General features: G+C 45.9%; 1 protein-coding gene across 3 annotated transcripts in view; it reads left to right on the top strand.

The window, feature by feature from the left end:
- MEGF10 (multiple EGF like domains 10) overlaps positions 1-27,881 on the top strand; it is a 171,349-nt gene that overhangs the window by 83,666 nt on the left and 59,802 nt on the right. For all 3 annotated transcript variants that reach the window (XM_051844159.3, XM_002710085.6, XM_089334908.1), the window contains exons 5-7: positions 2,785-2,877; positions 24,753-24,999; positions 26,938-27,058. In XM_051844159.3, coding sequence (XP_051700119.3) covers positions 2,785-2,877; positions 24,753-24,999; positions 26,938-27,058 — 461 coding nt within the window. The remainder of the gene's footprint in view (positions 1-2,784; positions 2,878-24,752; positions 25,000-26,937; positions 27,059-27,881) is intronic.

Genomic DNA, 27,881 nt, shown 5'->3' on the forward strand with positions numbered 1-27,881 from the left:
TTAATTCTCAGACGTAAGACTCATTCTTTTGTGAAATGAAATCATAAATAGATACCCAAGATATAAACAGAAATAAAGTAGTGTTTTACTAATACAAGTTTACCTTAGATGTCAACATGTGAAATAGTTCTTTAGTATAAAATAAATTGGCAAAAACACAAACCTTGACATTTGAGGATATGAGTGATAGTTCTTCTCCAGGAACCACCACATCTAACTTCTGTGTTTTGTTTTAAAGGCAGAGGATAAACTAAGTCTTGTTGCACATTAAAGACGAACAGTGCCTGATTTTTAGAACTTCTAGAGATACACACATGGAATTTTAATAATTTTAATGTCTTGAAGGAGGGGGAGTTGAGGAATTTGTGTCTGCAGGCTGACCAGGGGCAGTGTGTAGCCAGCACAGGGGCATTCTGTTGTGTCTCCTGTGTTATATCACAGTGGGCGCAGCGCTGTCCGTAAGATGTGAGTCTCGTGTGGGTGCTATCATGTCGCCCAGTGTGATGCCACCTCCAGAGCATGCCCCGCACTGTCAGATTCAGGTCTTCTGTGGTATTTACTTGCACCACATTGGATTATGGTATTTTGCTGACTTTAGAAATGCGCATGTCTGAATTGTCAAGAAAGGACAGTACAGAGTTATGGCCTTACAAAGGAAAATCACATAGAGATGGAAGAAGGCACTGAGCCCTGAGGTCACCCCGTGCTTCCTCACTCAGCAGCGAAAGTCAACATATTGCAGGGACAGTGTGTTAGTGTGCAGCAGGCAGGTTCTGCTGCTAATCACAACTAAATGTGTAATTGTCTGAATCAAATATTATGAGGTTGCTAAGCATTGCCTTGGAACTCTGATGTCGGAAAGCTCTGCCCTGGCCCAGGGTCCCAAGCTTACCAAGCCCGGCAGCCTCCAGCCGATCACAGAATTATTCTGGCGACAGGAGATGAGGCTCTACTACCTGAAATTTGTGGTCACTTTATTCTATCATGTATCTCTTACCTGATAGCTTCTTGGATCAAATTTATACTTTTATTAGTGTATTCCTAGCTAATTCTCGGAGTGAAGACCTAACACTTTAATTAAATCTCAGGTTCTCTCTGCTTTTCTGTGCCCCAGACGCTACCCACAAATGGAATTTCCCATGTCTTTTCTGCCCCCTGCTTGCTTTTGCTCTCCCATCACCTGAAATGCCTTTCCCTTGTGTCTCTCCGTATCTAAGACTGAGATCTGAGAAGTGATCATTACTGTTGGTCCAGTACTGTGTATGTACTACACTTGTTCATTGTATGTATACAAGTGTACATTATATACATGCTGGTGGCTGCACTGCAGAAAAGAATATTTTAATGACATGGAAATATTTTTATCACTGTCAAAAAGCAATTTGTAAATAATTATGATTCTGGATTTTTTAAAGGAGAAAAATATATAGGAAAAAAACTCCTGAAAGGTTCTAGATGCATAAAAATGTTACTAGTTGGTAGAAGAGGAGGTGAGGTTTGTTTTACTCATTGTTATTTCATTTGTCTTGGGTGGTAAAACCAGGTTACTTTTGTGATACGAGGCAGGTTAGTAAACCGTTTAAGGCACAGGGACATAGGATACTGTTAGATAAGATTTTGAAATAAGTGAATCCAAAGTTCTTCCAGTTGCTCTCCTAATTACTCAAATATGTAGGTGCCTTAAAGAATGTTTAGGGCCTGCCACTGTGGGGCAGTGGGTAAAGCCGCTGCCTACAGTGTTGGCATCCCATGTGGGCGCCGATTTGAGTCCCGGCTGCTCCTTTTCCGATGCAGCTCTTTGCTGTGGCCTGGGAAAGCAGTAGAAGATGGCCCAAGTGCTTGGGCTGCTGCACCCCAAGGGAGACCTGGAAGAAGCTCCTGGCCCCTGACATTGGATTGGCTCAGCTCCAGCCATTGTGGCCAATTGGAGAGTGAACCAGCGGATGGAAGACCTCTCTCTTTCTCTGCCTCTCCTTCTCTCTGTGTGTAATTCTTTCAAATAAATAAATAAATCTTTAAAAAAAAAAAGAATATTTAGCCAACGTACATGACAATACGGATGAATGCAATGTTGATGTCCAGTACAGTCTATTGTTGATGTCCGTTTCTGTCAGCCAGCTGAACCTTGACTTTGCAAATCATAAGACTGTGCATTCATGCGTGTTTGTAGAGATGCTCCCTTACCTCCAAGAATTGAGTCAACCCTAAGATAGACACTAACAAAAAGGGATTGAGACAATATTTCCCAAAGACCTGGGTGACAATTTTCGAATAGTCTCCCCAAGATAGAAAGGGGATGGGATTCTGCTGTGTCATAATTGTGAATGACATGGTCACAGAGAAATGTGGCTCTGCTTCCGGGGAACGTGTTACGTTAAAGGGAATCACTTCTCTCTCTCTGGAGTCCTGATTCCTTGCTTTATGGTTGCTTTTTCCACAAATGTTCCTCCTGAAACAAAGAGGATATATTTGGAATTCATTGATAATTTTGTTAAAAAGTGGACTTGGCAATTATCCTTGAAACGTCTTTCCTAATTTAGCATGAAGTAGAATTAAATAGTAGAAATGAAGGAATTTACTTGGAGATATCAAAATGAGAAGGAGAATTGTTTGGTTCCACAGGAGACTGGGAGAGGGCCAAGGGACGGATTGAAGGGAATTATCAGGCGTGCATGTTGTTTTTAAGCGATACTTGACACTGGGATGTGCAACAGCTGTGTTGTTGGCTTTTTTTTTTTTGTCTTGTGCCAACTTTCTTTATTTGATTGATTTTCTCTCTGACAGCTCACTGTGCTGATAAATGTGTCCACGGTCGCTGCATTGCTCCAAACACCTGTCAGTGTGAGCCTGGCTGGGGTGGGACCAACTGCTCCAGTGGTAAGTCTCCACCTGCTGTTGTCCGTCCAGGGATGTTTGTGCTGGATGGGCCCCTGTGTCTGCAGATCACCCTGAGCCACAGTTTCCCCCTCCATCCCCTTGCAGAGCATGATGCAGATTCCAGTCAATGCATTCATGGAGTTCCTTTTAAACCTCTGCACGTCTTTTATACAGAGCCGTTGTTAATTGAGTATAAAGAAGAGCACCTGGAAAAAAGGATATTTTAATAACCCAGTACCCATACATTGGTGAACACAAATGTGAGGGTCCAGGTTTTAGTCCTCTTACCACAGGAAGGTGTTTGTGGTCGTACAGGCATTGAATTCTGACTACTTGTACTTGTTGATTTACCCACCAGACTTTCTTGAGGATAACAGTTTACCACTTGTGTTGTTTTTTTTTTAACTCAAAAGTAAAATGAGTATTTTTGTTACTTGGCATTATTCCGGTCTGAACTCAGAGGCAGAAAACTTTGGGGGGAAAATATTTGTAACAGTTTCAGAATCATGCACAGTGTGGTACTTGTTAAATGAAGTCATAGTATGGAGTAAAAGTTGTGTCCCTTGTGTTAGAATCATAATTCTGCAATGGTGACATTTTGGACTTCAAGCAGAGTGCACCTAGTACCCTGTAGCCTTTGTCATGAGGACTGAGTGATGGAGTGTCTGTAGTGCAGTTGCTTTGCTGAATTTCATGGTTAAAACTCATCGCTGCGTGCATAATTGTGCCACTTCCTGAACCTCTCTTCTTCTCTCTTGCTTCGAAAACTCTGAGAGGAATTGAAACGGCACTAAATTGTAATACATGAAGCACTACATTTGTGAAAAGGAAATCACAGTTTTAAAACATTAGCGGGTTCCCATGACAGCGTAAGTGTATTTTTATTGCTACTGGGAATTTTCTGAGGCCAGTCCAAGAGGATCTCACATTGTCTCCTTACGCTCGTGCTGAGAATTTCACTTGCTTCCTTGGGGGCGATAGCGCTTTATCTTGTTGGCACCACCTGTTTTGGACTGATCCGCTATTGGCCTTCCCCAGAGCAACAACTCCAGCAGAAGCCCTGGTGCTGTACATGCACAGAGCATTTGGTCTGAAAGAGTCTTTATTGTACCAGGGAGTGTGTGTGCGTGTGTGTGTGAGTGTGAGTGTGTGTGTGTGTGTGTGTGTGTGTGTGTGTCTCAGTTCCCGGGGATAGCTGCCTTGCAGGGTTTTGTTTTGCTTCTGCTGGAGAGCAGGCATTTTGTTCACAGGCCATTGAGGCAGAATGCTAAGGACGTGGGGCTTGGCGCACGTCCACGTTTCTGGCCGACTGACCTCAAATACGATGTTGCTTTCGTGAACTTTCCAGCTTCAAAATGAGTTGTGCCTAGACATTTCGAAGAAAAATAACATTATTATAAACTGCTTGGGAAAGGGGAGAGTGGGTGTATTCCTGGTTTGAAAATGAGGTTTGTTACTAATTCCAGGGCGGGAAGGCTGTGCCATCTTTTGCGTGCTTTGTCTCCTGAGTGCCGCAGCCTACCTCAAACTCACGGTTCACACTGACGAGTGCCTGTGCAGGCCAGATGAAAGCCTGCGTAGGTTCGTACTCCAACCAGCTGACTTGGGCCTTCTGGAACATAAACGCCTGCTTTATTTGGGAGTTTCTGGACTTTTAAATGGATTCTGTAGAATTCTGAGAGTATATGTTCTTTTAATTCCAGAAGGTGATATTTAGGCAATCTTTGGTTTCTTTTCCTTAACTCATACTTTGGCTTTATAATGTTTAAAAGATAAAAAAAATCAGCAGATATCTGAAACCTATATTGAGGTTCCAAGAAAAACATTTCTGACACATTTTTTTAACCATATGAGAAAACGCCACCTGGATATTGTCGGTGGCAGTTACCCTAATATCAGGAAATGTCTCATTTTGTTTACTTTTGGCCAGATAATTCCAGAAATAAAATGTGTGTTCTAGTAACCCACTACACAGCCGTTAAAAGGGCCTAATTGCTTTTCCATTTTTAAAGATTTATTTTGTATTTATTTGAAAGGCAGAGTTACAGAGCGAGAAGGAAACACACACGCGTATGCACACACAGAATCTTTCATCTGTTGGTTCACTCCCCAGATGTTCTCAACAGCCAGGACTGCGCCAGACTAAAGACAGGAGCCTGAAACTCCATCCAGGTCTCCCACGTGGGTGGTGGGAAATCCAAGTATTTAGGCCATCTTCCACTGGTTTCCCCGGGTGCGATAGCAGGGAAATGGATTGGAAGTGAGGCGCCCAGGACTGGAGCCAGCATCGCAGGTGGCAGTTTATCCCACTGCACCATGCTGGGGCCCCCAGAGGGCCTGCTCTCTGAGGACTCTATTTCTAGCTCCCTTTCTGTCTGGTTCTTGTTACATGTGAATTTGGTGATAGATGTAGGATTCATAGCATCGTTGCTCTGGTAATCAGACTGGCTCCTTGTGCCATCACGGCCCCTCCCCATACCTTATGTCCTCCATGCTCAGCCTGAACCTTAGCTGCTCGGGTTTTTGTAGCTGGTGGAGCCGCTCAAACCTTCGTCCTGGAAGGATCTGAGAGCCCGCTTGTCCTGCTTTTTCTGGTCGTTGATGTTTGCCATTGACCTTTATGTGGAGTTGTCAGTGCTCTGCAGAATCCCTGGGGTCCAGGTGGCGTTCTCCCTTCCATCCTGTGTAGCAGGAACCCAGTCTGCCTCTGATAATCCCGATCAATTCAGCAAGAAGAGTCACTGCTTTGATTGACATTGGAGCCTACAGTGGCCAAGGGGCATTAAACTGATCACTGTTACATACCACCATCAATTTTGTTTTCCTTCTAAAAATACATGGGATGAGGCCAGCGCTAGGGCGCAGCAGGTTAATCCACTATCAGCTGTGCTGGCGTCCCATGTGGGCACCCATGGAGTTCCAGCTGCTCCACTTTCGATTCAGCTCCCTGCTAGTGCATCTGGGAAAATGAAAGGTGGCCACATTGCTTGGGCTGCCGCACCCAGGTGAGTGACCTGGAAGAAGTTCCTGGCTCCTGGTTTCCACCTGGCCCAGCCCTGGCCATTGTGGCCCTTTGGGGAGTGAACCAGTGGATGGAGAATCTCTCTCTTTCTCTCCAGTCTCTCCCCCTCTCTCTGTAATGCTGACTTACAATCAAATGGATGCATCTTTAAAAAAAAAAAAAAAACTAAAAGGAAAGTACGTGGGAGATCTAGGGACTGACAGATGCTTTCAGGCACACAGTTGAGATCTGGTCCCTGGCCCATGGAGGGAAGTGTCCCTACCCACGAGGCGATCAGTGTTCCCAGCCCTCAGTGCACTCTCTGCATGAAGACCAGGTGTGTCAGAGAGCAGTGCACACTTTGTCCCCCTGGAATGAAATCATGATTTATTTGACTAGCCTCATACATAATGTTTCTTTTTAAATTTGATTAAAATGATTTTTTTAAAAGCACACACATATTTTATTTTCCTTGGCACCCTAATGTGTCCCTTGGCCTGTATGAGAGGACAGTGTTCATCTTTCTCACCATCTCCTTCTTCCCACTTGTCTCTCCTGCTCCCAGCTCTTCCGCTGCACTAGTCTGTCTGTCCAGGCATCAGGCCTCAATTCCTCTTCCCCAGTCCTTGGGTGATATTCCTGGAGGGCAGGGGCCGTTGTTACTGATCTTGCAGCCCCTTTGTGCCTGGCATATGGTTGGAGCACAGTCAATGTTTGTTCCATTTAATATTATTCACTCAACTTTGTGATTCTGAGCAGGCCATGCCAGTGTTCATATTGGGAGCTTTCCTTGAATAGTCTCTGTGGGCAAAGCACTGTGTCGGATGCAGGGGATAAGGGAACAGCTGAGGCGGGGTGGGTGCTGGTCTCCTGGGAATGGCCTTTACAGCAATGACCTCACGTGAGGCTCACAGCACACGATGAGATGGTCACAGTCCTCGTTCCTGGTTTACAAATAAGAAAATGGAGGCACAGAAAAATTAAGTGACTCGCCTGGGTTTGTGTGTCTCATAAATGGGGGAGCTGGACCCACTTCTCATTCGGAGCTGGTGGCTTTAATCATGACGATCCTATGCCTTCTGAGAAAGGTTTAGCGAAGGCAGCCAGAATCAGCAGTGGTGAGGGGGTGAGGGCAGGCGGCCGGGACAGACAACTCTAGACAAATGTTAGAGAAATCCCCTGAGAGATGTGGAGGATACATTCATATTACAGACGATGAATTTATAATGACACCATCTAGTTTTTCTTCATTTGTCACATGAAGAATGTTGGCCAGATTGTATTTGTGACCCCTTGCAAGTCTACAATCCTGGGTGTGAGTTCCTTGAATGAATTTCTGTGTGCAGTGTCTGACATTTTTTTGTGTTGCCAACACGGTAAACCTTTTGCATGAGTAGTAACAGCACGTTTGTTTTCTTAACCTATATAAGCCTGTTTATGATTTCCCATTTCTCTCATGGCTGTAAGACACAGATGGGAGAGCCGTAAATCAGCCTATAGCTGGCAAGTGGTTTTCAAATGCTTGTCCTGAAGGCTCTCTGCTTTTGACATTAGTATCAAGGAGGGGCTAAAGTGGAAATTAATTTTGGTCCAGAAAACCCATGTTGGGGTTTATTCAGTCAATAATAGCATTTCTGGTTAAGTGTACTGAGAAGCAGTGAAAATATGCCCTAGAGGCAAGCCTAGTTCAGCCATTCTGAGGTTCCATGTAAGGAACACTGATGACCTTTTATATAACCAGACATGCTGTGCAGTGTAGAGTGAGCAATAAGACTTTGCCTGTGGGATACTCACATGGGCGGGCGCATTTGGGAGATATTACAAGGCAGAAATTGCAAGGCACACAAAGCTGACATTGTCGCCAGCAAGGTCTGCCATCAGGATCCATTGATGGGGCACAATTGAGGGATCGATGGAGTCTGAAGGGAGAAGGCCCCCAGAGCTGAGGCCTCGCAGCAAGTCATTAAACTGCCCGGCCAATGTCAGAGGCAACTCAGAATCAGCTTGACAGGCAGCACAAGCAGGAGTAGATCATTTGGTTTAGTGGTGATGAGTGGCAAGGCTTGAGCCCCAAATAGCTCATCAGAACTGCCCGAAGGCTGGATCACTGATGGAGCATCCAAATCGTTTGATAAAAATCACAGACAGAACCTGCTAATGTTGCCCTTCTGAAAGAGTCTGAAGCCTTGCTGGCCACTTTCTGGAGGGGCAGAGAAATCACATCACCGCCCCTCTAGCCCCGTCCTGGAACGGGGTTGCCATCGTCCTAGCTGCTCTCCTTTCTGGGTTGTTTCTGGGCCGCCTTTGCCTCCCCTTAAAGCAAGTGTCTGCTTTAACGGTGTCCCACTTCGTATGTCTGCAAGGATTCAATGGCACAATTACTGTTGAGTGACAGCAGAAAGTGCACGGTTCTGGCAGTTCTTGGCATGAGACATACGGCTTCTGCCACACTTCTCCCATGGTGCGGTCATTGATTGGGCAGTGATGGGCAGCTCATTGGGGATATTTCATCTTGTCCTGTGGGTCACAAAGTCCTGCTTTATCTGGAGCTCTCTGTTCACAGTTGTCTGCCAGGAGATGCCTCAGACAAAAGCCCCAGTAAAGCTGATGTGTGTGTTTGTTTGCTTAATTGCAATGTTTCCAGCCACCGATTATGGATATCCTTGCCACAGGAACTCCTCTCTGGCTCACGCTGCTTCTGGCTTAGTGGGAATGACTTGGGCAGCTACGTGGCCCATGCCAGTCAGTTCCTATGCAGGTGCTAGAAGGATGAGGCTGTACTGTCAGGCTATGGAACTCCATTACATAGCACGAATTGTTTTCTCTTTTCTTTTATTACTTTTTGCAATATCCAGTTATCAGAAAATCTTGTTCAAGGTCAAGATAGAACCAAATCACACCTCTCCTCACCGTGGTACCTGGTGCCACCTACCCAAGACTCCATTCGCTGTCCACTGGTGATTTCAGTAGACTGCCTGCTGGTTTCCCCACCTAGCGTCAGTTCTCTTTGCTGAGGTCAAGGCAATGCTGGAAAGCTGTACTACTCCCCGTCTCGAAAGTGCCCAGCATGTCACACTGTAGTTAGGAGAAACTGCACAGCCCTGAACGTGACCCACCACGTCTGCGCGGCCTGACCACCCTGCTCCTTGTCTCACTGCTCATTCTCTGCTTGCCTGTTCTGGAAACACGCTGCCTTCATTTCTGACTTTGCACTTAGTCTTTCCTGCGCCTGGAGTAGTCTTCCTGCTGGGTCCTGACGTGGCTCACTTCACTGCGTCACTTAGATCTCGCCTAAGTTCCCTGCCCTCCCCGTCTATAGAGAGGCTGTCCTCCAGTTACTGTCTGTCACATTCATTTTTAACTTTTTCTCGGGCACTCTGCCTCTCCTTTCAAGGCGCTTTCCATTTCACAGAGGGGCTGAAGGCTGTGGAGAGACAGGCAGAGAACTGGAGAGGTCAAGGCAGAAGAGAACCGAGCTCGTCAGAGAAAGGCCATGGCTGGCAGTCTGCCGCTCAGCTCCTTTAGGGAGCTCCAGGCCCCCTGGCCTTGAGATTCACGGATTCACCTTGGCTGAGCGCAGTGCAGACACGTGTGTCCTTGGTGACTTAGCAGGAGACTCCTTGTCCATCAACTGGTAACTGAAATGAGACTGCAGGAGAGGTGGTTTCCATGAGTTGGAGGAAAAGGTGGGCCCAGCAGCTCTTTACCCTCAAGAGAAAGAAGATGGTGGTGTCAATACCAAGGCTGTCACTCTTGGGAGCTGTGATTTAATGGCCCCATGACTAAGAAAATTGTTTGAAAGTCAGCCTCTATTTGCATGGAGAATGTACGTGATTTTGCCATCTGAACGTCCCATATTACTTCTCAAGGTGAAAATACTGTATGATGAGAAAGGACTTAGCTGGTAATTTGTACCCAAACGGAGTACGATCAGGACAAAATTAGGCAAAGAGATTCAGACTACAAATTATTTCAAGTCACATAGCACTGAGGAGAATTTCATTAACCTTTTTAGACTCTTCTTTTATCAAACAAATAGCAGGGAATAGCTTAGTTGAGTTTTTAAAAAATGTTCATACTGGGAGCAACCATATTAGCTCATAAATCTTTATAATTTTTCATATAAACATAGAAGAACCATTTTCTGACAACAGAAATGTGTTTCCTGGTGGCTCTGCTTAGAGTGAAATAATATGTATCAGGTGGTCCTGTGGACTCACTGGTTGCTCCTCCTCTTACCCAAACTATTCAGTTTCAACAGAACCACGTGTATGAGGATCCTTCAGAAGGTTCGTGGAAAAGGGGAAGTTTATTTTGGTGCAAAAAATTTGGAAATATCATAAATAATCTTTTTGTATTACAAATTTTTCATGAATACTTTGAAGGTTCCTTGTGTGCGTGGATAAAAAATTTATTTTGCACCAACATAAACATCTTTTTTTTTTTTTTTTGACAGGCAGAGTGGACAGTGAGAGAGAGAGACAGAGAGAAAGGTCTTCCTTTGCCGTTGGTTCACCCTCCAATGGCCGCCGCGGCCGGCGCGCTGCGGCCAGCGCACCGCGCTGATCTGATGGCAGGAGCCAGGAGCCAGGTGCTTTTCCTGGTCTCCCATGGGGTGCAGGGCCCAAGCACCTGGGCCATCCTCCACTGCACTCCCTGGCCACAGCAGAGAGCTGGCCTGGAAGAGGGGCAACCGGGACAGAACCGGCGCCCCGACCGGGACTAGAACCCGGTGTGCCGGAGCCGCCAGGCGTAGAATTAGCCTAGTGAGCCGCGGCGCTGGCCCAACATAAACATCTTTCAATCTCTGTTTTTTTTTTTTTTTTTTTGGAGTGCCCTAGTATCTTGTCAATTTACTGAAATTCAACATATTGCTTTATTTCATAGTCCAGCATCTTCCATGGCCTTATCTGACATCTGATCATTTGTGATTATGTGAAAGAATTTTTAAAAATATGTAGAAATTTTCTTAAGGCAAAAAAAAATTTTAAAAAGCGAATCATGCTGTTGCACTCTTTGATCAAAGTATGTTTCAATTCACAGAGAACCTAGCTGATTTGTGCCTGGAGAAGATCAAACCTGCTTGAGATGTATAAAAATAATAAGGGGCAGAAAATAATAATAGGATAATACTTATCCTATTAATAAAGGCTATTCCTGTAGGGTAAATAGTTGAGGAATGAAGTGATTTTATCACTCACTACTGTTGCATAAATTTAACACAGGTAGCTTTGAAAGGAAGCTTAAATTTTAATGGATTTGATTTGAATGGATGCTAATATATAACAAGGAATTTTTGTTCATACATTAATGAAAAGCAGCCATTTAAAAAAAGAAGAACCTGTGTTATAAAGTCAGGGTTACATAAGCAAATTTATCCATGCTGTATATTAGTTATTAGATAATTTAGATCATATCAAATTTTAAAATTTCTGTAAGATAGAAGTTACCATGAGCAAAGATAAGAGAAAAAAGAGATTAGAAATAGATTTTTGCAACATATAAAACAAATAATTAGTATGTACATATACATGTAAATAACTCCCACAAATCAATATGGAAAAAAAAAAAACAATCCTTGAACTAAAAAAGTAGACCGAGGATACAATCTGGTAATTCAGAGTCCAGGAAACCGAGTGGCCAATCAACATGCAAAGATGTGCTTGTCTGTGTAGCAACCAGAGAGAGGAACAGAAAGGACCAAGCTGCCCTTTCTCACCTGCACACTGGCAGAGGTCAAGTGTGACTTTATCAAGTGCTAGCAACAGCATGACGGGTTTGTGAATACCACTGTGATGTGGTTAAGTTGCGTAGTAGCTTTAGATGTCAGTTTGGCTGTCTTCAGAACGAAATTTTAATATGTGTGGATCCTACGATCTGGAAATTTTATTTCAACTTCTATAAAATACATTTATGGTCTTTGGAGAAACTCTTGGATACGTGTAGTAAAGAAGTGTTCTTTAAAGGTGGGAGCAGGGAGGGTAGGGGGGAAGTTACATTATGCTGTTAAAACCACTTGTAAGAAATGCTTGAGATTTGTTCCTTTCATAATAAATAAAGGAATTATACAAATAAAAACAAACAAAAAATGGTAAAAATGAAAATTACTAGGTTTTTATTTATTTTTACTTTTTATTTATTTATTTATTTTTAATTTTTTGACAGGCAGACTGGACAGTGAGAGAGACAGAGAGAAAGGTCTTCCTTCTGCCATTGGTTCACCCTCCAATGGCCGCCGCGGCCGGCGCACCGCGCTGATCCGATGGCAAGAGACAGGCACCTCTCCTGGTCTCCCATGGGGTGCAGGGCCCAAGCACCTGGGCCATCCTCCACTGCACTCCCTGGCCACAGCAGAGAGCTGGCCTGGAAGAGGGGCAACCGGGACAGAATCCGGCACCCCGACTGGGACTAGAACTTGGTGTGCCGGCGCCTCAAGGCGGAGGATTAGCCTAGTGAGCCGCGGCACCGGCTAAATTACTAGGTTTTTAAAAAAGTGTTCTTTTCATCTTTGGAACGGTGAATATTTGGAAACTGAAAATGGTCACATGTATAGGAAACGCTGAATTTATCAGAAGCTGTTCATGTAATGTAGTACTATAGAGCAGTTTATAGTAATAAGCTGTAAATATTACTGCAAACTAGTATTCCACCATGTTAGCAGATATATCAATATTAGATCTCAATATCATAAAAAGTGAAAAGCCCAAGATGCATGCGGCTATGTACATTTTTATAAAACACATAAATACATGAAACAATTCCGTATTATTACTCAACACACGCATGCATCCATATACTAGAAGGTGCATACTGAACGTGGTGGAGTGACTTGGGCACTGCAGTGAAGATGCCCGTATCCCATGTAGGAGTGCCTGCGTTTGACACTTGCTTCCAATTCCTGGTCCCAGCTTCTTGCTGATGCAGGCTCTAAGGCAGCAGTGATGGCTCAAGTAATGGGGTTCCTTCCCTGTGGGGGGCTTGGCTTGAGTTCCCAGCTCTGGACTCTGGCTGTGGCTGTGGCCATTGAGACATTGAGGAGTGAACCAGTGGGTTGGTCTATTAATACATTGATTAAATAATTAAATAATGAAAAAATAGAACCATTACAACACTGACCTCTGCACAAGTGATAAGGAAGGAGCTGGGGACAGGCACAAAAGAGGCAGTAGAAGCTTTAGCGTTATCTGCCATGTTTTATTTATTTCATTTCCTCCATTCACTGATGCAGCACGAGTGACAGTGTTCCAGAAAGCTAATTCTTGGTCTGGGGTAGATGAGCCTTTGTTATAGTATTATTTGTAGTCTCCCATAGTTGGAAATGTGTTTTCTCAGGAAAACTATATTAAATCTTTGGGACCAGCCAGTAAGCATCACTGATGGGGGAGGTAGTTTTCTTACCGTGGGATTTTTGGCACATGGTTCAAAGCTTCTGCCCTTTAGCCTCTCGTGTCCATGATTAAGAGAATGAGTATGTGTACGGTGGTGGTCCTGGACACGGAGCCTTCAGTGTCCTGCCCACTCTGGGAAGGACCCAGGTCTTGTGTCTCTGTACTCAAACACTCACTGTATTCTTTTACGATAAATCTCAGTATGGGCCAACAGAGAAAGCCTGGCTGTATGCCAGGTCTTATCTGGAGCATGTAGAACAAGTAGAAGTTGATAAACACAGAAGATATGCTTGACAAATTTTTAATCAAAAGATAAATGTGCTAAAGAATGAAAATATGACAAGAATTGATAAAGCAAGACATTGGGTAAAGGCTCCTGAGGTTGGTATTATTCTTTTGGTGTCAGTAAGTAAATGTAATCCTCCCAATCCTTACTTAATCCCAGCCTTGAGAGTTTTCCTGTGCCATGAATTGGGTCATCAAGATGTTCTCACAGAGAGACACTGACTTGCATGCATCGATGTGTTAATGTACAATACACATTTCGTCGATGTGTTAACGTACAATACACATTTCACACCCTTTTTATTTTTCCTGGTTTGTAAATCAAGACAAGCCTCCACAGAAGCTATGCAATGACAGTTCATACTTTGAACATTCACTTAACAAACATTTTGAAAGGAGAATAAAGGCTGTGTCTCAGCCACTGAGTACTTGGAGCAGCCTGGGAAGTGCTCCGCGGTGGTTGTTGGCCCTCTGTCAGCTCCCCGGTGGTTTGCTGACATCTGAAGGACATGGGATTTTTGTGCTTTCAGGGCATCTGGGAAATACATTTTTATTGTTCTTCTTCATGGATGGAGAGGCTTTACCGAGTTGTTTTATTTTTAAAGCGCTTGATGTTTTGAATGAGGAGCTTTTCTTCTGCGTGAACAAAGGGAGTGACACACCATCGCCTTGGTAGCCCCACAGACAAGGAATAAGATCATGGGGAGATAAAAGACCCCGAGGGACCCAGCTTAAGAAGAAAGGGTGTACATTTCAGGAACCCCATTTTTCTCGCCTTTGAGATAGCGGGAAATTATTTCGGTCTCTTCTAAAAGACACTCACTTTATAGAGATATTTTCTTCGGGGAACTTATTTTTGGCTTTGCCTCAAGACGTGCCGGGTGGGACTTCCTTCCCTATTAATTTCCCTTCCTCGTTGTGAATTTACCCATGTTGAAAGTCACGGGAGGCCATCACAGCCAAACATCATGTAAAAATGCATGTTCAAGTGAGTATGTTAATCCTAATAGATACTTGACATTTTATATGTGAATGGTACTTTGCAGTCTTAGCTAGTTCAAACACAGGGATGGTGGGATTAGTTGTGTATTACAAGCTGATGTCTCTGTCCCCAGGATAGCCTTGAATTTTAAGATTCAGTATGTTATTCTGCTCTAAGTATACATGGTAGTAGTGTATCCCCAAGGTGTTTGATCTCCATTTGATCTACCACTAGGCTTAGAACCCAGAGGTATTAAACCAAGGTTTAGAAACCCTGATCTGCTCCAGTAATCTAGGATTCATTTAGATCTAATACACGCGCACACAACCAGACCTTTCTGTTGCTGTTTGATTGCTTAAGAGAAGCATCTTATGGTTCAACATGAGTTTCAAGGTTGCTTCTGTGGTCTTAGGTGGTGAATCATGAGGCCGCTAAATGAATGCAAAGTCAGGTCAGTGGGATTTTTTGGTGCCTACTAATTCAGCCATTTTGTTTATGACAGTATATTCCTTTATACTGAAATGGGGATTATTAAGCAATTCCTATGTTTCTTTTTTTTTTTTTCCCCCTTTTACGTTTCTGGGCACTATGTACATGCCTACAGCTTTCTCTAAATCCAGAGTTTAACTGACAACTAAGAATACAATACAAGGTTACTCTGGTTTTTCCAGCTGATCTTGTAAAAGTGGACAAAATGTGCCGGCGCTGTGGCATAGTAGGTAAAGCCCCCATCTGCAGTGCTGGAATCCCTTATTGATGCTAGTTCGAGTCCCAGCTGCTCCACTTCTGATCCAGCTCCCTGCTATGGCCTGGGAAAGCAGTAGAACATGTCCCGACTCCTTGGGCCCCTACACCCATAAGGGAGACCCGACAGAAGCTCCTGGCTCCTGGCTTCAGCCCAGCTCAGCCCTGGCCATTGTGGCTATTTGGGGAGTGAATCAGTGGATGGAAGATTGTTTCTCTCTCTCTCTCTCTTTTTCTTTCTTTCTTTCTTTCTTTCTCTCTCTCTCTGCCTCTTGCCTCTCTGAAACTCTGCCTTTCAAATGAAAAACAAAATCTTTTTATTAAAAAGAAAGACTGAACTGACAGTGGGCATTTGGCATAGAAATTCAGATGCCACTTGAGTTGCCCACATCCCGTTAAAAGAAAAATGGACAAAGGATTGAGGAATTGCCGTTTGCTTTACAGAGTTTCTAAGCTGTTTTATTTTTGAAATTCACATTGTGAGAACCACATTTTCCCTTTTGGCATGGGTGATTCATGCAAGACAAACAACACAGACCAGTGTCGGGCTTGCTGGGATTCCAGCTCCATGTACAGCTGGCGGGTGTTTGTGAGGCATTATTTCTCCCGGGGTGGGATGTTCCAGTGTGCAACCATGGAATAAAATTTCACACGTAATAAGAGGTACTTTTTGTGTCGCTACCGTGTTCTACCACCCTCATTTTACAAAAAGAAAATGAAATGTTATGATGGTGGAGGACAGGCCCAGGGTTTTGTAGCTATGCATCTGTCTGATGATAAATGGTTGTAGCCTCTCCTTGAGCCAGCTAGTGACTGAGGAATATTGTAACAAGGTGAGCTTAAAGGTGAGCCTCACCTAAGGACATGATCTCATCCATCCATCCATCCTTTTTGTTTTCCTACTGAAGGAGTCCTTGTGTGAGACAGTGTACAACATGCTTTCTCTCCTCCCCCAGAACAACACTCAGTGTGGCATTTCAGCTTCGCCACCCTTTCCCCCTACTTTTTACTTATTTATTTTTTTGAAAAGCAGAGAGACAGACAAACAGAGAGAGAGTTTTCTGCCCATTAGTTCACTTCCCAAATGCCCCAAACAACCAGGGCTGGGCTAGGCCAAAGCCAGGAGCCAAGAATGCACTCAATCTGGGTCTTGCAGTCTGGTGGCAGGGACTCAAGCAGTCAGACTATCACTTCTCCCTCCCAGAGAGTGCGTTAGCAGGAAGCTGGAATTGGGAGCTTCTTAATGTGCCTAGTAATGCCTGGTTCATGTCATAACTCTCGCCATCCTACCCAGCCACACCCCTCTCCACATACCACATTCATAATCACTTTCATCTGTTTATCAAATATATCATTTTTATAATTTTTTTTAATTTAAGAAGTAGAGGGGAGAAGGAGGGAGAGAGTGAAGATAGGTTTTGCACCTACTGGCTCATGCCCCAAATGCCTTCAACAACTGGGGCTGACCTGGGTGTAAACTGAGAGATAGGAATGCAATCCCCAACCTCGAGTGGGTGACAAAAACCCAGTCACCTGAGCCATCACTGCAGCCTTTCGGAGATTATATTAGCAGGAAGCTGAGTCAAGAGCAAGTGCTAGGTATCAAAGCCAGGTGCCCCAGGATGGAACATGGCGTCTACACTGGCATCCTAACCACTGGGCTAGACGCCTGCTCCCATCAGGCAGAGCATGAGTGTCAGCCATGTGCCAGGGGCTCTGTGGCCCTCGTCGTCAGGTCTGGTCCTCCCAAACCTGATGACATCAGTGCTGTGTTCACAGGCTTGCCCTCTCTTTGGTTTACATGATAATGATGATTAAATCATTATCAACTTACAGACGCACTTCAGAGTGGACTGTCTCCTTCATTTTATTTTTCCTTTGAGAAATGTCCTATGTTCTCACTAGTGAGATCATTTCCTCAGTCCTCCAAAATATTGGCTCGTTAGCTAACCCCAAAAGCTTGCACAATGAACTGCAGTCATTTGCTGCTTAGCCTAAATGGCTCCTATTAGACACAGACTTAACTGTGGGATATTATATTTACCCAAAGTAGATCATTTCAATACTTCAGTTGCAGAATGAGCTTGCTCTTTTTTTTTTTTTTTTTTTTTTTTAGGGAAGGAGAGTTTATTGGGGGAAACCTGACAGACCAGAGGGAAGGGACAAAGAAGGAAAAAGAGGGAGAAGGAGAGTGTAAGAGAGAGACAGAGACAGAGGTCAGGAGATGGAGAGGAAGAGAGAGACACACACACATGTGTTCAAGAGAAGGTCCTTTTAAAACTTTGCCAGGGGTCGGTGCCGCGGCTCACTAGGCTAATCCTCCGCCTTGCGGTGCCGGCACACCGGGTTCTAGACCCAGTTGGGGTGCCGGATTCTGTCCGCAGGCCAGCTCTCTGCTGGGGCCTGGGAGTGCAGTGGAGGATGGCCCAGTGCGCCGGCCGCAGCAGCTATTAGAGGGTGAACCAACGGTAAAGGAAGACCTTTCTATCTGTTTCTGTCTCTCTCTCTCTCACTGTCCACTCTGCCTGTCAAAAAAAACCAAAAAACAAAAAACTTTGCCGGGGAGGGGGGCAAGGAAGCAGGAGCAGCAAATACCATTAGGGTGGGGATGGGGCTTGACACTGGCAGTTGACCATATGGCCACCTGGCTTCCAGCAATGGTGGCAGGGCGTAGATAGCGAAAAGGGCTTGTTCTGTTGTGTGTATCGAATCTTGGGTTTGAGTCCTGGTGTACTCAAGGTGGCTGTTTCCTCTGAATGTGCTACTGTTAAAAACCCTCTCTGAGGCAAAAGTCCTAAGGATACCCACCAGGTCACTGTTGTGGCGGGCACTGGACCGAGCTCACAAAGCGCGGTTCACAGACCCGTCGCGATAGAGATGCTCCGCTAGCGGGGTGTGTTTTTAAAAAAGAACGTACTGCTTGTTTTTCTCTGGCATAATTGTTGTAGAAAATCTAGGAAATCCAGTTAATCCAAATGAGTGAAAGAAAAATCATGCGTAATCTCAAGTCCCAGAGACCCTTGGTGGTGCCATTTTGCTGGGAGGCTTTCCATTGTCCCTCGGTCACTCCGTCTTTCCCCCATTCTCTTCCTTCTCCTCCAGCCTCCCAGATATTATGTACAACCGTATGCGGTTGCTGGTAATCGACCATTTTTTACCTAAAATAGTGACAGTTGCATCTGGTACATTCTAATAAATTGCTGAAATTGGGTCATGTGGTGCATACTGATTCCAATGTGCTCTTTACAATTATGATATTGCAAACGTCCTTCCAGTTCATTACACACTCTTCCGTAATTGCATATGGTAGCCCAATTTTTTTCACCAGTTCCTTATTACTGGAAAATTAGGTTGGTTTCCATTTTTCTTTGTTGTGAATGGTGCTGGGCTAAACGTGTTTATAGCTTCGGCACGAGGAAAACACAGTGGTTTAGAGCAGACTCTGGGGACAGAGGGTCAGTGCTGAATCCCTTTGTACTTCCAGAAGTCTGAGCGAATCACCTGGAACTCAACTTCTTATAAAAGAGGGGTGGCAACCATGCCTACTTTGTAAGGTCACTGGAAGACTTCATCCATCTCTGGAGGTTAGAATAGGGTCTGTGAGGGCACTGAAGTATTATTAAGGAGTTCGGCATTTAGCTCTTATGCATTTTTATTGTCTTTATGTACACACACACACACACACACACACACGAGTCTTCAAAGTGACCTCTAAAACGGAGGTGTCTGTCTTCTCTCCTGTAAGACTGTTTTTGGCTTCCGCAGAAGGCAAAGGTTACCGCCGCCACTGCTGTTTCCCTGCTCTGGTCTCGGGTGCAGAGTGTTCCACAGCTTAGCCTCCCTGAGATCAGAATGTGCCTGACTGCCACTGCCAGCCTGGTGATTGCCATTGCACACGCACAACCGAGAATATCAAAAATAGTGTCCGTGTGTCTTAACTTTTACATAATTCAGTTTTACTTGGGAGATATGAAACAAGGCAAATATATATAAACCTTGTGGTCTAAGTGCACCCCGAGTCATGGATAAAAGATAATGCTGTTATTAGAGAGCATCTCAGATTGAGTCTCCGGTGTTTCTGGGTTGCATGTGGGAAAGTAGGAGACCTGGGAGAGGAAGGGGATAGGTCTGGCATCTCTGTCTCCACCAGATTCTGTATGTATTTCTGCTTGTTTCTTCTTGTGTTCATAGCTAAGAAAGATAATCATGGCCATAATGCAATGCATAGAAGCCCAAGGTAACCTTCTTGGACCTCTGGCCTGTTGCACGAGTCCTTCTCTCTAAATTTTTTGTCATTTATTTTCATTGTATAGAAAGGGTTGGCAAGAAGCAGGAAGGGAGACACACACACACATAGAGAGGGGGGTGGTTTTCCATCTACAGGTTCACTTGTAAATGCCCAGAGCAGCTGAAGTTGGGCTTGGTTGGAACCAGGAGCCAGGAACTCCATTCAGATCTCCCACCTGAATGACTGAGACCCAACTACTTGGGCCACCACTGACTGCCTCCTGGGGTGAGCATTCCCTCCGAAAGTAAGACTTCCTGCAGACCCCACCCCTCCCACCTTAACTTCCTGTTTAAAAACCCTACATACTGTACATGAATGTGGCACACTCTGCCAATAGGTGGCAGGTGGCAGTGTAGGTGGGAAGTCTTCCCTGACACCACCACTGGCTGTGTGTCATCCCATGTTCCATTGTAGCTAGTCCATATACTGACCTTGCTACTTATTACATAGTATTTTATTTTATTAAATATGTATTTATTTATTTAAAAGGTAGAGTTACAGAGAGGGGGGGAAAGAGACGGTGGAGGGAGAGGGAAGATAGAGAGAGAGAGAGAGATCTTTGTCCACTGGTTCACTCTCCAAATGGCTGCAACATTTGGGGCTGGGCCAGGCTGAAGCCAAGAACCTGGAACTCCAGCTGAGGCCCCATATGGGTGGCAGGGGCCCAAGTGTTTGGAGCATGATTTGCTGCTATCTCAGGTGCATTAGCAGGGAGCTGAATCAGATGTGAAGCAGCTGGGACTCGAATGGGTGCTCATTGGATGCCGGCATTACAGGCAGCAGCTTAAACTGGCTGCACTACAACACTGGCTCCTACACAGCGTTTCATTGCCTGCTAACTTGAAGTCTTTGCTGTTGAACTGAAAGCCTTTAGAAGTGTGGCCTCTATCATTCTCTTTTGCACTGCAGGCTTGGCACTGTATGCCATACATGCAGGTACTTGAGAGACATCAGTTGAATGAATCACAGCGCCCAGTGCATGTATGTGATCTGTGGTTGCAATGTGAGGGCACTGGAAGTTACTGCTGTAAGTGTCCCAGTGTATACCCAATGTTTGGGGGGATCTCATGCTTTCCTAGTTTTCACCAAGGGTTGGAGGATAGATTACATACTTCTGATATTACACAGGAGTTTAAAATTCTTTATTTCCAACTTACCATGAGATCTTATTAGAGCAAGCTGTCTGCCTGTCTGAGACCCTCATTAAGCCGTCTCTGGCCAGATCTGCCTGGATCTGGGTGCATTGTGCTTGAGAGCCCATTGCCAGCTGTTAGCCGGGTAAGAGCTGAACCCAGAAGTGAAAAATGAGTCATCACTTGCTTACCAACACTGAGATTCCTTTCAGTTTAATCTGAAACAAAACTCTGTTCCCTCATCTTTCCTGTCCCAACCCCAGTACCCACGCTGTGGGTGCCGTGAGTGTAACTGATTCCTCAAGCTATTCCCATGTTCACCACTTTCTTGCGGAGGGAAACACTTGTCCTTTGATGCGAGGTAGTTAGTCAGATGGTCTGAGCTCAGGCTCTCTCCAGATTGTTTAAGACATGGTACTCGAGCTGAGAGTTGTTGGTTGAGCCCTGCACTGAACGTAAGGAGTAACTTCTGCTTCTTGTCTGGACACGTCGGTGTACCCTTGCACTTGTTGTACCCAGGCAAGAAAGCTGGCTTTTGTGCTACAGGCTGCGTCACTCACCGGGGTACATTTGAACATGGATGTATTGAAGTCGTAAGCAATGACAGGGGAAGAAAGGAGCAGAAGTCACAGCATTGCCTGAATTCAGCACAGACGTGTGCGTACTCCTAGTTCCGCTTCCTTGCCATTTGTCTATACACTTGAACTCATGTTACTGTACTAGATTCACGTTGGGAGGTGCTGGTACCGTTGGCCTTTTTGGAAAATGCAGCCCAAAGCAAGGAAGCTGTCACTTCCAACAGGCCATAGTGCTTCGATAAGATCAGGGATCCCACCGTGCCCACTCGATAGCATATCTGTGAAAGCGGAAAACCCTTTTCTCCATACTGATAGTTCTCAATTTTTGTTCTGAATTCATTTGTATTATAAGGAGATGTCTTTACTTATTTATTTATTTATTTGTTGCCAGTTCCAGGAATATAGGGCTGAGCTGTGCCTGACTGCTCAGACTCTGTTGAATGGGATGTAAAACAGAGCACGGTGTAGAGGAGGGGTCAGTCCTGTCCCTTCAGTGGCTCTCTTTTTTCTGACCCCCTTCCTGTTGTTATAAAACTGTCTGTGAAACACGCATTGTTGAGGCCCATTCTCACCACAGTGCCACAGTGATGAAACTACTCACTATTAACCCAGCATGGTTTTTTGAAACTTTTACTTATTTAGCATTTATTTTCATTATTTGAGAGACAGAACTTCCATCTATTTTTGGTCCAATCCCCAGTTGCTCTCAACAGCCAGGGCTGGGCCAGGCCAAAGAAGGGAGCCAGGAGCTCAATCTGGGTCTCCCATGTGAGTGTCAGAACCACCATCGGCTGCCCCCCAGGGCATGGTTTAGCAGGAAGCTGGAATTGGAAGCAGAGTTGAGACTCCAACCAAGGCCCTGCATGCGATATGGAATGGGGGCATTCCAAGAGACAGCTTAACTGCTGCTCTGCCATATGCCCTTTCCATCACAATTATTTTAAAAATGCTTTTGACATGATATTAATGTCCTTATTAAGGAAATTTTAGAAGCTAAAATTGCCCTTTGTGCCAATCTACTAATCCTCCTTTAAGCAGAACAAGCAGGCAGGTAGTTCATTCAGGTATCTGAGGCTCCCCCAAAATTGAAAAGGAAATGGAAACTTTGGAGAGGGATTTGCAGAGATGAGCAAAAAGGAACGAACTTTTGGGAAATCAGTAAAAGTATCAGATCTGCAGCACACTGTCTGGAAGAGGGCAGGATCAGGACTGCATTCACGTTTTGGGAGTGAGATCATTGATAGGAGGGGGTTTCAAAAGATTCATAGAGAACAGAATTAAAAGAAGGTTGGGGCTGGTGCTATGGTATAGCCAGTAAAGCTGCCGCCTGCCCTGCTGGCATCCCTTATGGATGTCAGTTCAAGTCCCACATGCTCTGCTTTGGATCCAGCTCCCTGCCGATGCACCTGGGAAAGCAGCAGAGGATGGCCCCCGTGCTTAGGTCGCTGTACCCACATGGGAGACCTTGAAGAAGCTCCTGGCTCCTGGCTTCAGATCCGCCCAGCTCTGGCTGTTGTGGCTGTTTGGGGAGTTAACCAACAGCTGGAAGATCTCTCTCTCCCTCTCTCTCTTTCTCTCTTTCTCTCCCCCCCCCCCCAACTCTGATTTTCAAATAAATAATAAATCTTTTGAAAAAAAAAAGAGAGAGAAGGCTATTTTGGGTAAAACAATTTTGAAATGCACATGAGTTTTTTCACAATCATTTTTCCTGAACTTTCTGAAGACTCCTTGTAGTGAATTGACAATATTGTATGGAAGGCAAGAGAAAAAAAGGGTCAAGTGGCAGGGTAACAGGTTTGTCTTAAGAGGAATGGGAATTTTCCTTCCTTTTAGGGTGTGATGAGTCGGGGAGCAAGTTTCAAAGGATCGTGTCTATTCTGGAGGATCATAAAAGCAGGGTGAATCTTTCTCTACTTGGGCTCTCTTAGTAAACTTAAAGGCTACCATGTAACTTTCTGAAATAGATATTATTTTTCTTTTAAGATCCTAAATTAAAAGAATTACAATTGAAAAATATTCTTTGTCCATATCCATAGGCAATAAAAGAAAAACCTCCTATGAATAACAATTAGGCTAGAAACTCATTTTGGAATTACCACCTAATCTTATTTTGGGAAAGAAGATTGTGAGTTCTTAGGTAATTGCTTTCTTGATCTGCTTTAGGTTCAATAATTCTCTCTCGTTGTTTTTAATTGTGTTAAAGTGTTTATTAAAGTACTAATGAGACCAAAGCCATACTGATTAAAAACGAAATTATTCATCCCAACCTTTTGATATCATGGAATCAAAGGTAGATTCTAATGTTGGAAGATGGATCCTGCACTTGTAATGAGGCATCTGCTCCCAGAGTTATTTTTTTATGATAGCTTATCCCGGATTTGTTGAAGTCACAAAATTTTTGTGATATGGAACTGTTTTTTTAAAGTCATAAAACCAATTTATTCTAAGAGCTCTAGGCAGTGTGCATGTTCCTTGGTGGTTTTTGTCGCATCCAATAAATAAACACATACGTACATGCACAGCCGGCTCAGCAGCACGTATTAATAGTAGGTTTTGTGGATCGCCATCCTGTGTAATTTTTCAGAGGAGTTGCGCCTGAGGGGTTTGCTCCCTGCACCCTCCTTTTCTCCAGTTTCTCTGGAACTGCCCTTGAAGATGCTGACGTCTGCCTCCAACTTACCTGCTTCTGTGTGCCTGTCACCTTTGGGTTTGCTGTCCATTTCGGTTGCAGGTTCCCCTCCTCCCCGGGTTGGAACTAGACCAGTACAAGGGTATCTCTAAAAGTTCACGGAGACTGGAATACGGTGGCACGTCTTTGGGGACTCGAGGAAGGCCCCTCGTACACTTTTCCCCGTCTGTTCTCGGAAGCTGAGCAGCAAGTTTCTTACCTGGAGTCGCCCGGCCCAGCCAGGCAGCAGAGTCATTCCACCCCGGGGCTCTGCCCTGCCCTGCCCTGCCCCCCAGCACTGTCACTCAGCCCTGCGCTGTTCTTCCAGTGCCCTCTCCCTGCTTTCTCGGGGCCGGCTCCTTCCTGCCCTTTCCTCACACCCCAGTGGAGGCAAACCCGTACCGCCGCTCCTTGTATTCAATGCATCACCACCAATCCCTGGCCCAATGATGCAGTCCAGGCCTTTTCACATGCAGAAATGTCCCTGCCTGGGCGGGTCACTGCCCCAGCCTGCACGGACTCCACATCTCCCAGCATCACTTGCAGGCGCCTGTTGTCAGAGCTGGTGGGGGCGAGGAGGGCATGGTGGGTCAGGGGGAGGTGGGCAAGGAACAGGCTGAGCGAGATATGAGCTGGAAACTGCTGACACCTCAACACTGAAGGTTGTGAGGCATTGCCATGGGCTGTCTCTGGGCCCTGTCCCCTCTGAGGAATGACCAGGAGGGGTCATCATCCCTTCTTTCCACAGAGCCCGCGTGTCCCACAGCTGCCCTCCCATGCACTCCCTTGTTTTTCTTCCCCACCTCAGCCTGCGACGGAGATCACTGGGGCCCCCACTGCAGCAGCCGGTGCCAGTGCAAAAACGGGGCTCTGTGCAACCCCATCACGGGCGCCTGCCACTGTGCGGCAGGCTTCCGAGGCTGGCGCTGCGAGGACCGCTGTGAGCAGGGCACCTACGGTAACGACTGTCACCAGAGATGCCAGTGCCAGAACGGAGCCACCTGCGACCATGTCACAGGGGAGTGTCGCTGCCCGCCAGGATACACCGGAGCCTTGTAAGTGACCTGCTGCTGGGCAGTGTGGTAGAGCCTGCCACCACCGCGCTCCTTGTGCCTCTGTTTCCCTGGCTCCCTGGAGAGTTACTGAGGAGCTGGGCTCTGGGCACAGAAGGGAGATGAGCCCTGAGAGCCACTAAGGGCTCTGCTGTTTGACCCATGGCATTCCAGCCTGAGTGAGAAGAAGGGAGGGGCAGGGATGTGCAGAGAGGCCGTGTTTGGTTCTGCCCGGCCGACTTCAGATGCTGGTTCGATTCTCCCTTGATGACATCCAGTTTACTCTGCTGCATGTTCAGTGTCCACGCTGGCTATGCTTGGTGCAGTTAATTAGCTGCATGAAACTAGGTGGTCCCAGTGCCTTACAAAAGAGGAAAGAGCTGGGATATCCCCTCATAGAGCACTCTGAACTGTGCCCACACGTAGGAAGTAGCTTCCAAGTGTTTGCTATCCTTGAGATCACTTGGGGGATTTTTAATAAAGCATACTTAACAGGGATAAAGATCAGCAACAAAGAAGATGAAATGTTAATAGTTGTAACTTTCAGGTAATGTCGTGCCAGGGGTCCTCTACAGGTCCCACAACAACAACAAAAAAACCCACTAACAGCCACTAATAAAGAGGAACTGGGTTGTTTGATGCTTTGATGCCCATGGATAGTAACATTGCTCTGTGCCTGTAAGGGTGTATGGCTCATGACTGTGCGGGAAGTGTGCACACACTTATCCTCTACTGCTGTCTGAGGGAGGAAGGTTCTTTGCTTGGCTCCCATGAGCAACCGCAACAACAAGCAGAATTTGCATGCAGAGGCCGGCGCCACGGCTCACTAGGCTAATCCTCTGCCTGCAGCGCCGGCACACCGGGTTCTAGTCACGGTCAGGGCACCGGATTCCGTCCTGGTTGCCCCTCTTCCAGGCCAGCTCTCTGCTGTGGCCAGGGAGTGCAGTGGAGGATGGCCCAAGTGCTTGGGCTCTGCACCCCATGGGAGACCAGGAGAAGCACCTGGCTCCAGGCTTTGGATCAGCGCAGTGCGCTGGCCACAGTGCGCCAGCCACAGTGGCCATTGAAGGGTGAACCAACGGAAAAGGAAGACCTTTCTCTCTGTCTCTCTCTCTCACACTCCACTCTGCCTGTCAAAAAAAAAAAAAAAAAAAGAATTTGCATGCAGAAAAATATGGACAATAGAAAAATCTTGTTCCCTTACTGAGAAATTGGTAGTTGCAAATCACAGGAGCAAAACTTGAAAGAACTGCAGCTGATTGATTAGGTGAATGCCTCCTGCCGGCAGGTGCTGAGCCCTCCAAGCAGGGCTGAGGGAGGAGTCCCCGGGTTTGGAACAGGTGGCGATCTCCAGCTGTTTCACTGAGAATATTGCTTTTATGGGTTCTCACCAAAGCCACAACTGGCTGGGGATATGGGAAACTGGGAGCAGTTTCTCCCAGGGGAAGAAGCAGGGGCTTCGAGAAGAAGGTGCCCACCACAGAGGGGTGCGGGGCTGAGGCTGGTCAGTCTGGACGGCAGACCACAGAAACCTGGTCATGGAGAGCATGCGCATGAGGCAGGTGATGTGCCCGCCTCTAACCCCTCTCTGAGGTTAGAAACCAAACGCACAGACGAAGTCAGCGTGCATGTAGCACAGGCACTTTGTAAGAGGTGCAGGGCAAGCCTGTCACCAGTGAGTGGGTGCCATTTGTGCTACCTTGGTGCTGGCAGGACAGATTCTCCTTACAGGGCAGTAGTCTCATTAGAAAGTCCTCGAAACAAAGGGAAGGACGGGGTGACCTTTCAGCCCCTGTGATTAATGCTCTTGATGTTAATTAAATGAGCAGTTATTGAACAGGGAAAACTTGTCTTTTAGAGCTCCGGGCTGTTGTGTCTGTGAACCTGAGGGTCATGTGATTGGGTCAATAATGGTGTCCTTTGTCACTTGTTCACTCCCAGCTGTGAAGACCTCTGTCCCCCCGGCAAGCACGGTCCACAGTGTGAGCAGAGATGCCCCTGCCAGAACGGAGGAGTGTGTCACCATGTCACCGGGGAGTGCACGTGCCCGCCTGGCTGGATGGTAGGTTGTCCTCCCGCTGCTGCCTACGCCCACCCCATCTCACGGTCACCTGCTCCACGATGCTTAAGTGAATACCCACGTGGAGGACTTCAGCATGAAAGGAAGCCACAATAATGGTTGCAGATTCCAGAGTTGAGTGTCGACCTCGTGGTTAAGATTCCAGTCGGGGTGTCCACATCTTGTATCAGAGTGCCTTGGTTTTAATCATGGCTTCGTGGCTATTTCTAGCTTCCTGTCGATGTAGACCCTGGAGTGTGGTGGTAATGGCCCAAGTAGTAATGCCACCCTCATGGGAGACTTGGATTGAGTGCCTGGTTCCCAGCTTTTGCCCAGCCTAATCCTGGCTGTTGTGGGCATTTGGAAAAATGAACCAGCAGATGGGTATCTGACTTTCCTTGTCTCTCTGCTTCTCAAGTAAATTGTAAAACAAGAAGTGTTTCCAAAGGTGGAAATTCTTTAGTCCAAAGAAGGCAGATTTACTGCTGGCTTTGAAAGGGCACCGGGGGTCTTTGTGGACAAGACAGTGTCCAGCATCCTGCATTCCTCACGAGATAAAACGGAGGCCCACATCTAGTCTCCCACACGATGGCCAGAGCTGAAAAGCCCGGGAATTATATAATGATCATTTTCATCATCATGTTCCACAGATGGCTTCTGTTCTTTGAGAGCATTGTTCGGACAGAGTACGCGTTGGTGAAGCAGTTGCCCAGTTACAGAGGTGAACCGAGGGCCTCGGGTGTGGCAGAACTTTTCAGAGCCTTTGGTGTCGTGGTCTAAGCAGAAGCTACCATTTACCTCTCTTCCGAGATGCTGATCACGGCAC

The sequence above is a fragment of the Oryctolagus cuniculus genome, chromosome 6, assembly GCF_051225735.1.
Source record: "Oryctolagus cuniculus isolate XC-2025 breed Fujian yellow rabbit chromosome 6, ASM5122573v1, whole genome shotgun sequence".
Lineage (NCBI taxonomy): Eukaryota > Metazoa > Chordata > Mammalia > Lagomorpha > Leporidae > Oryctolagus > Oryctolagus cuniculus.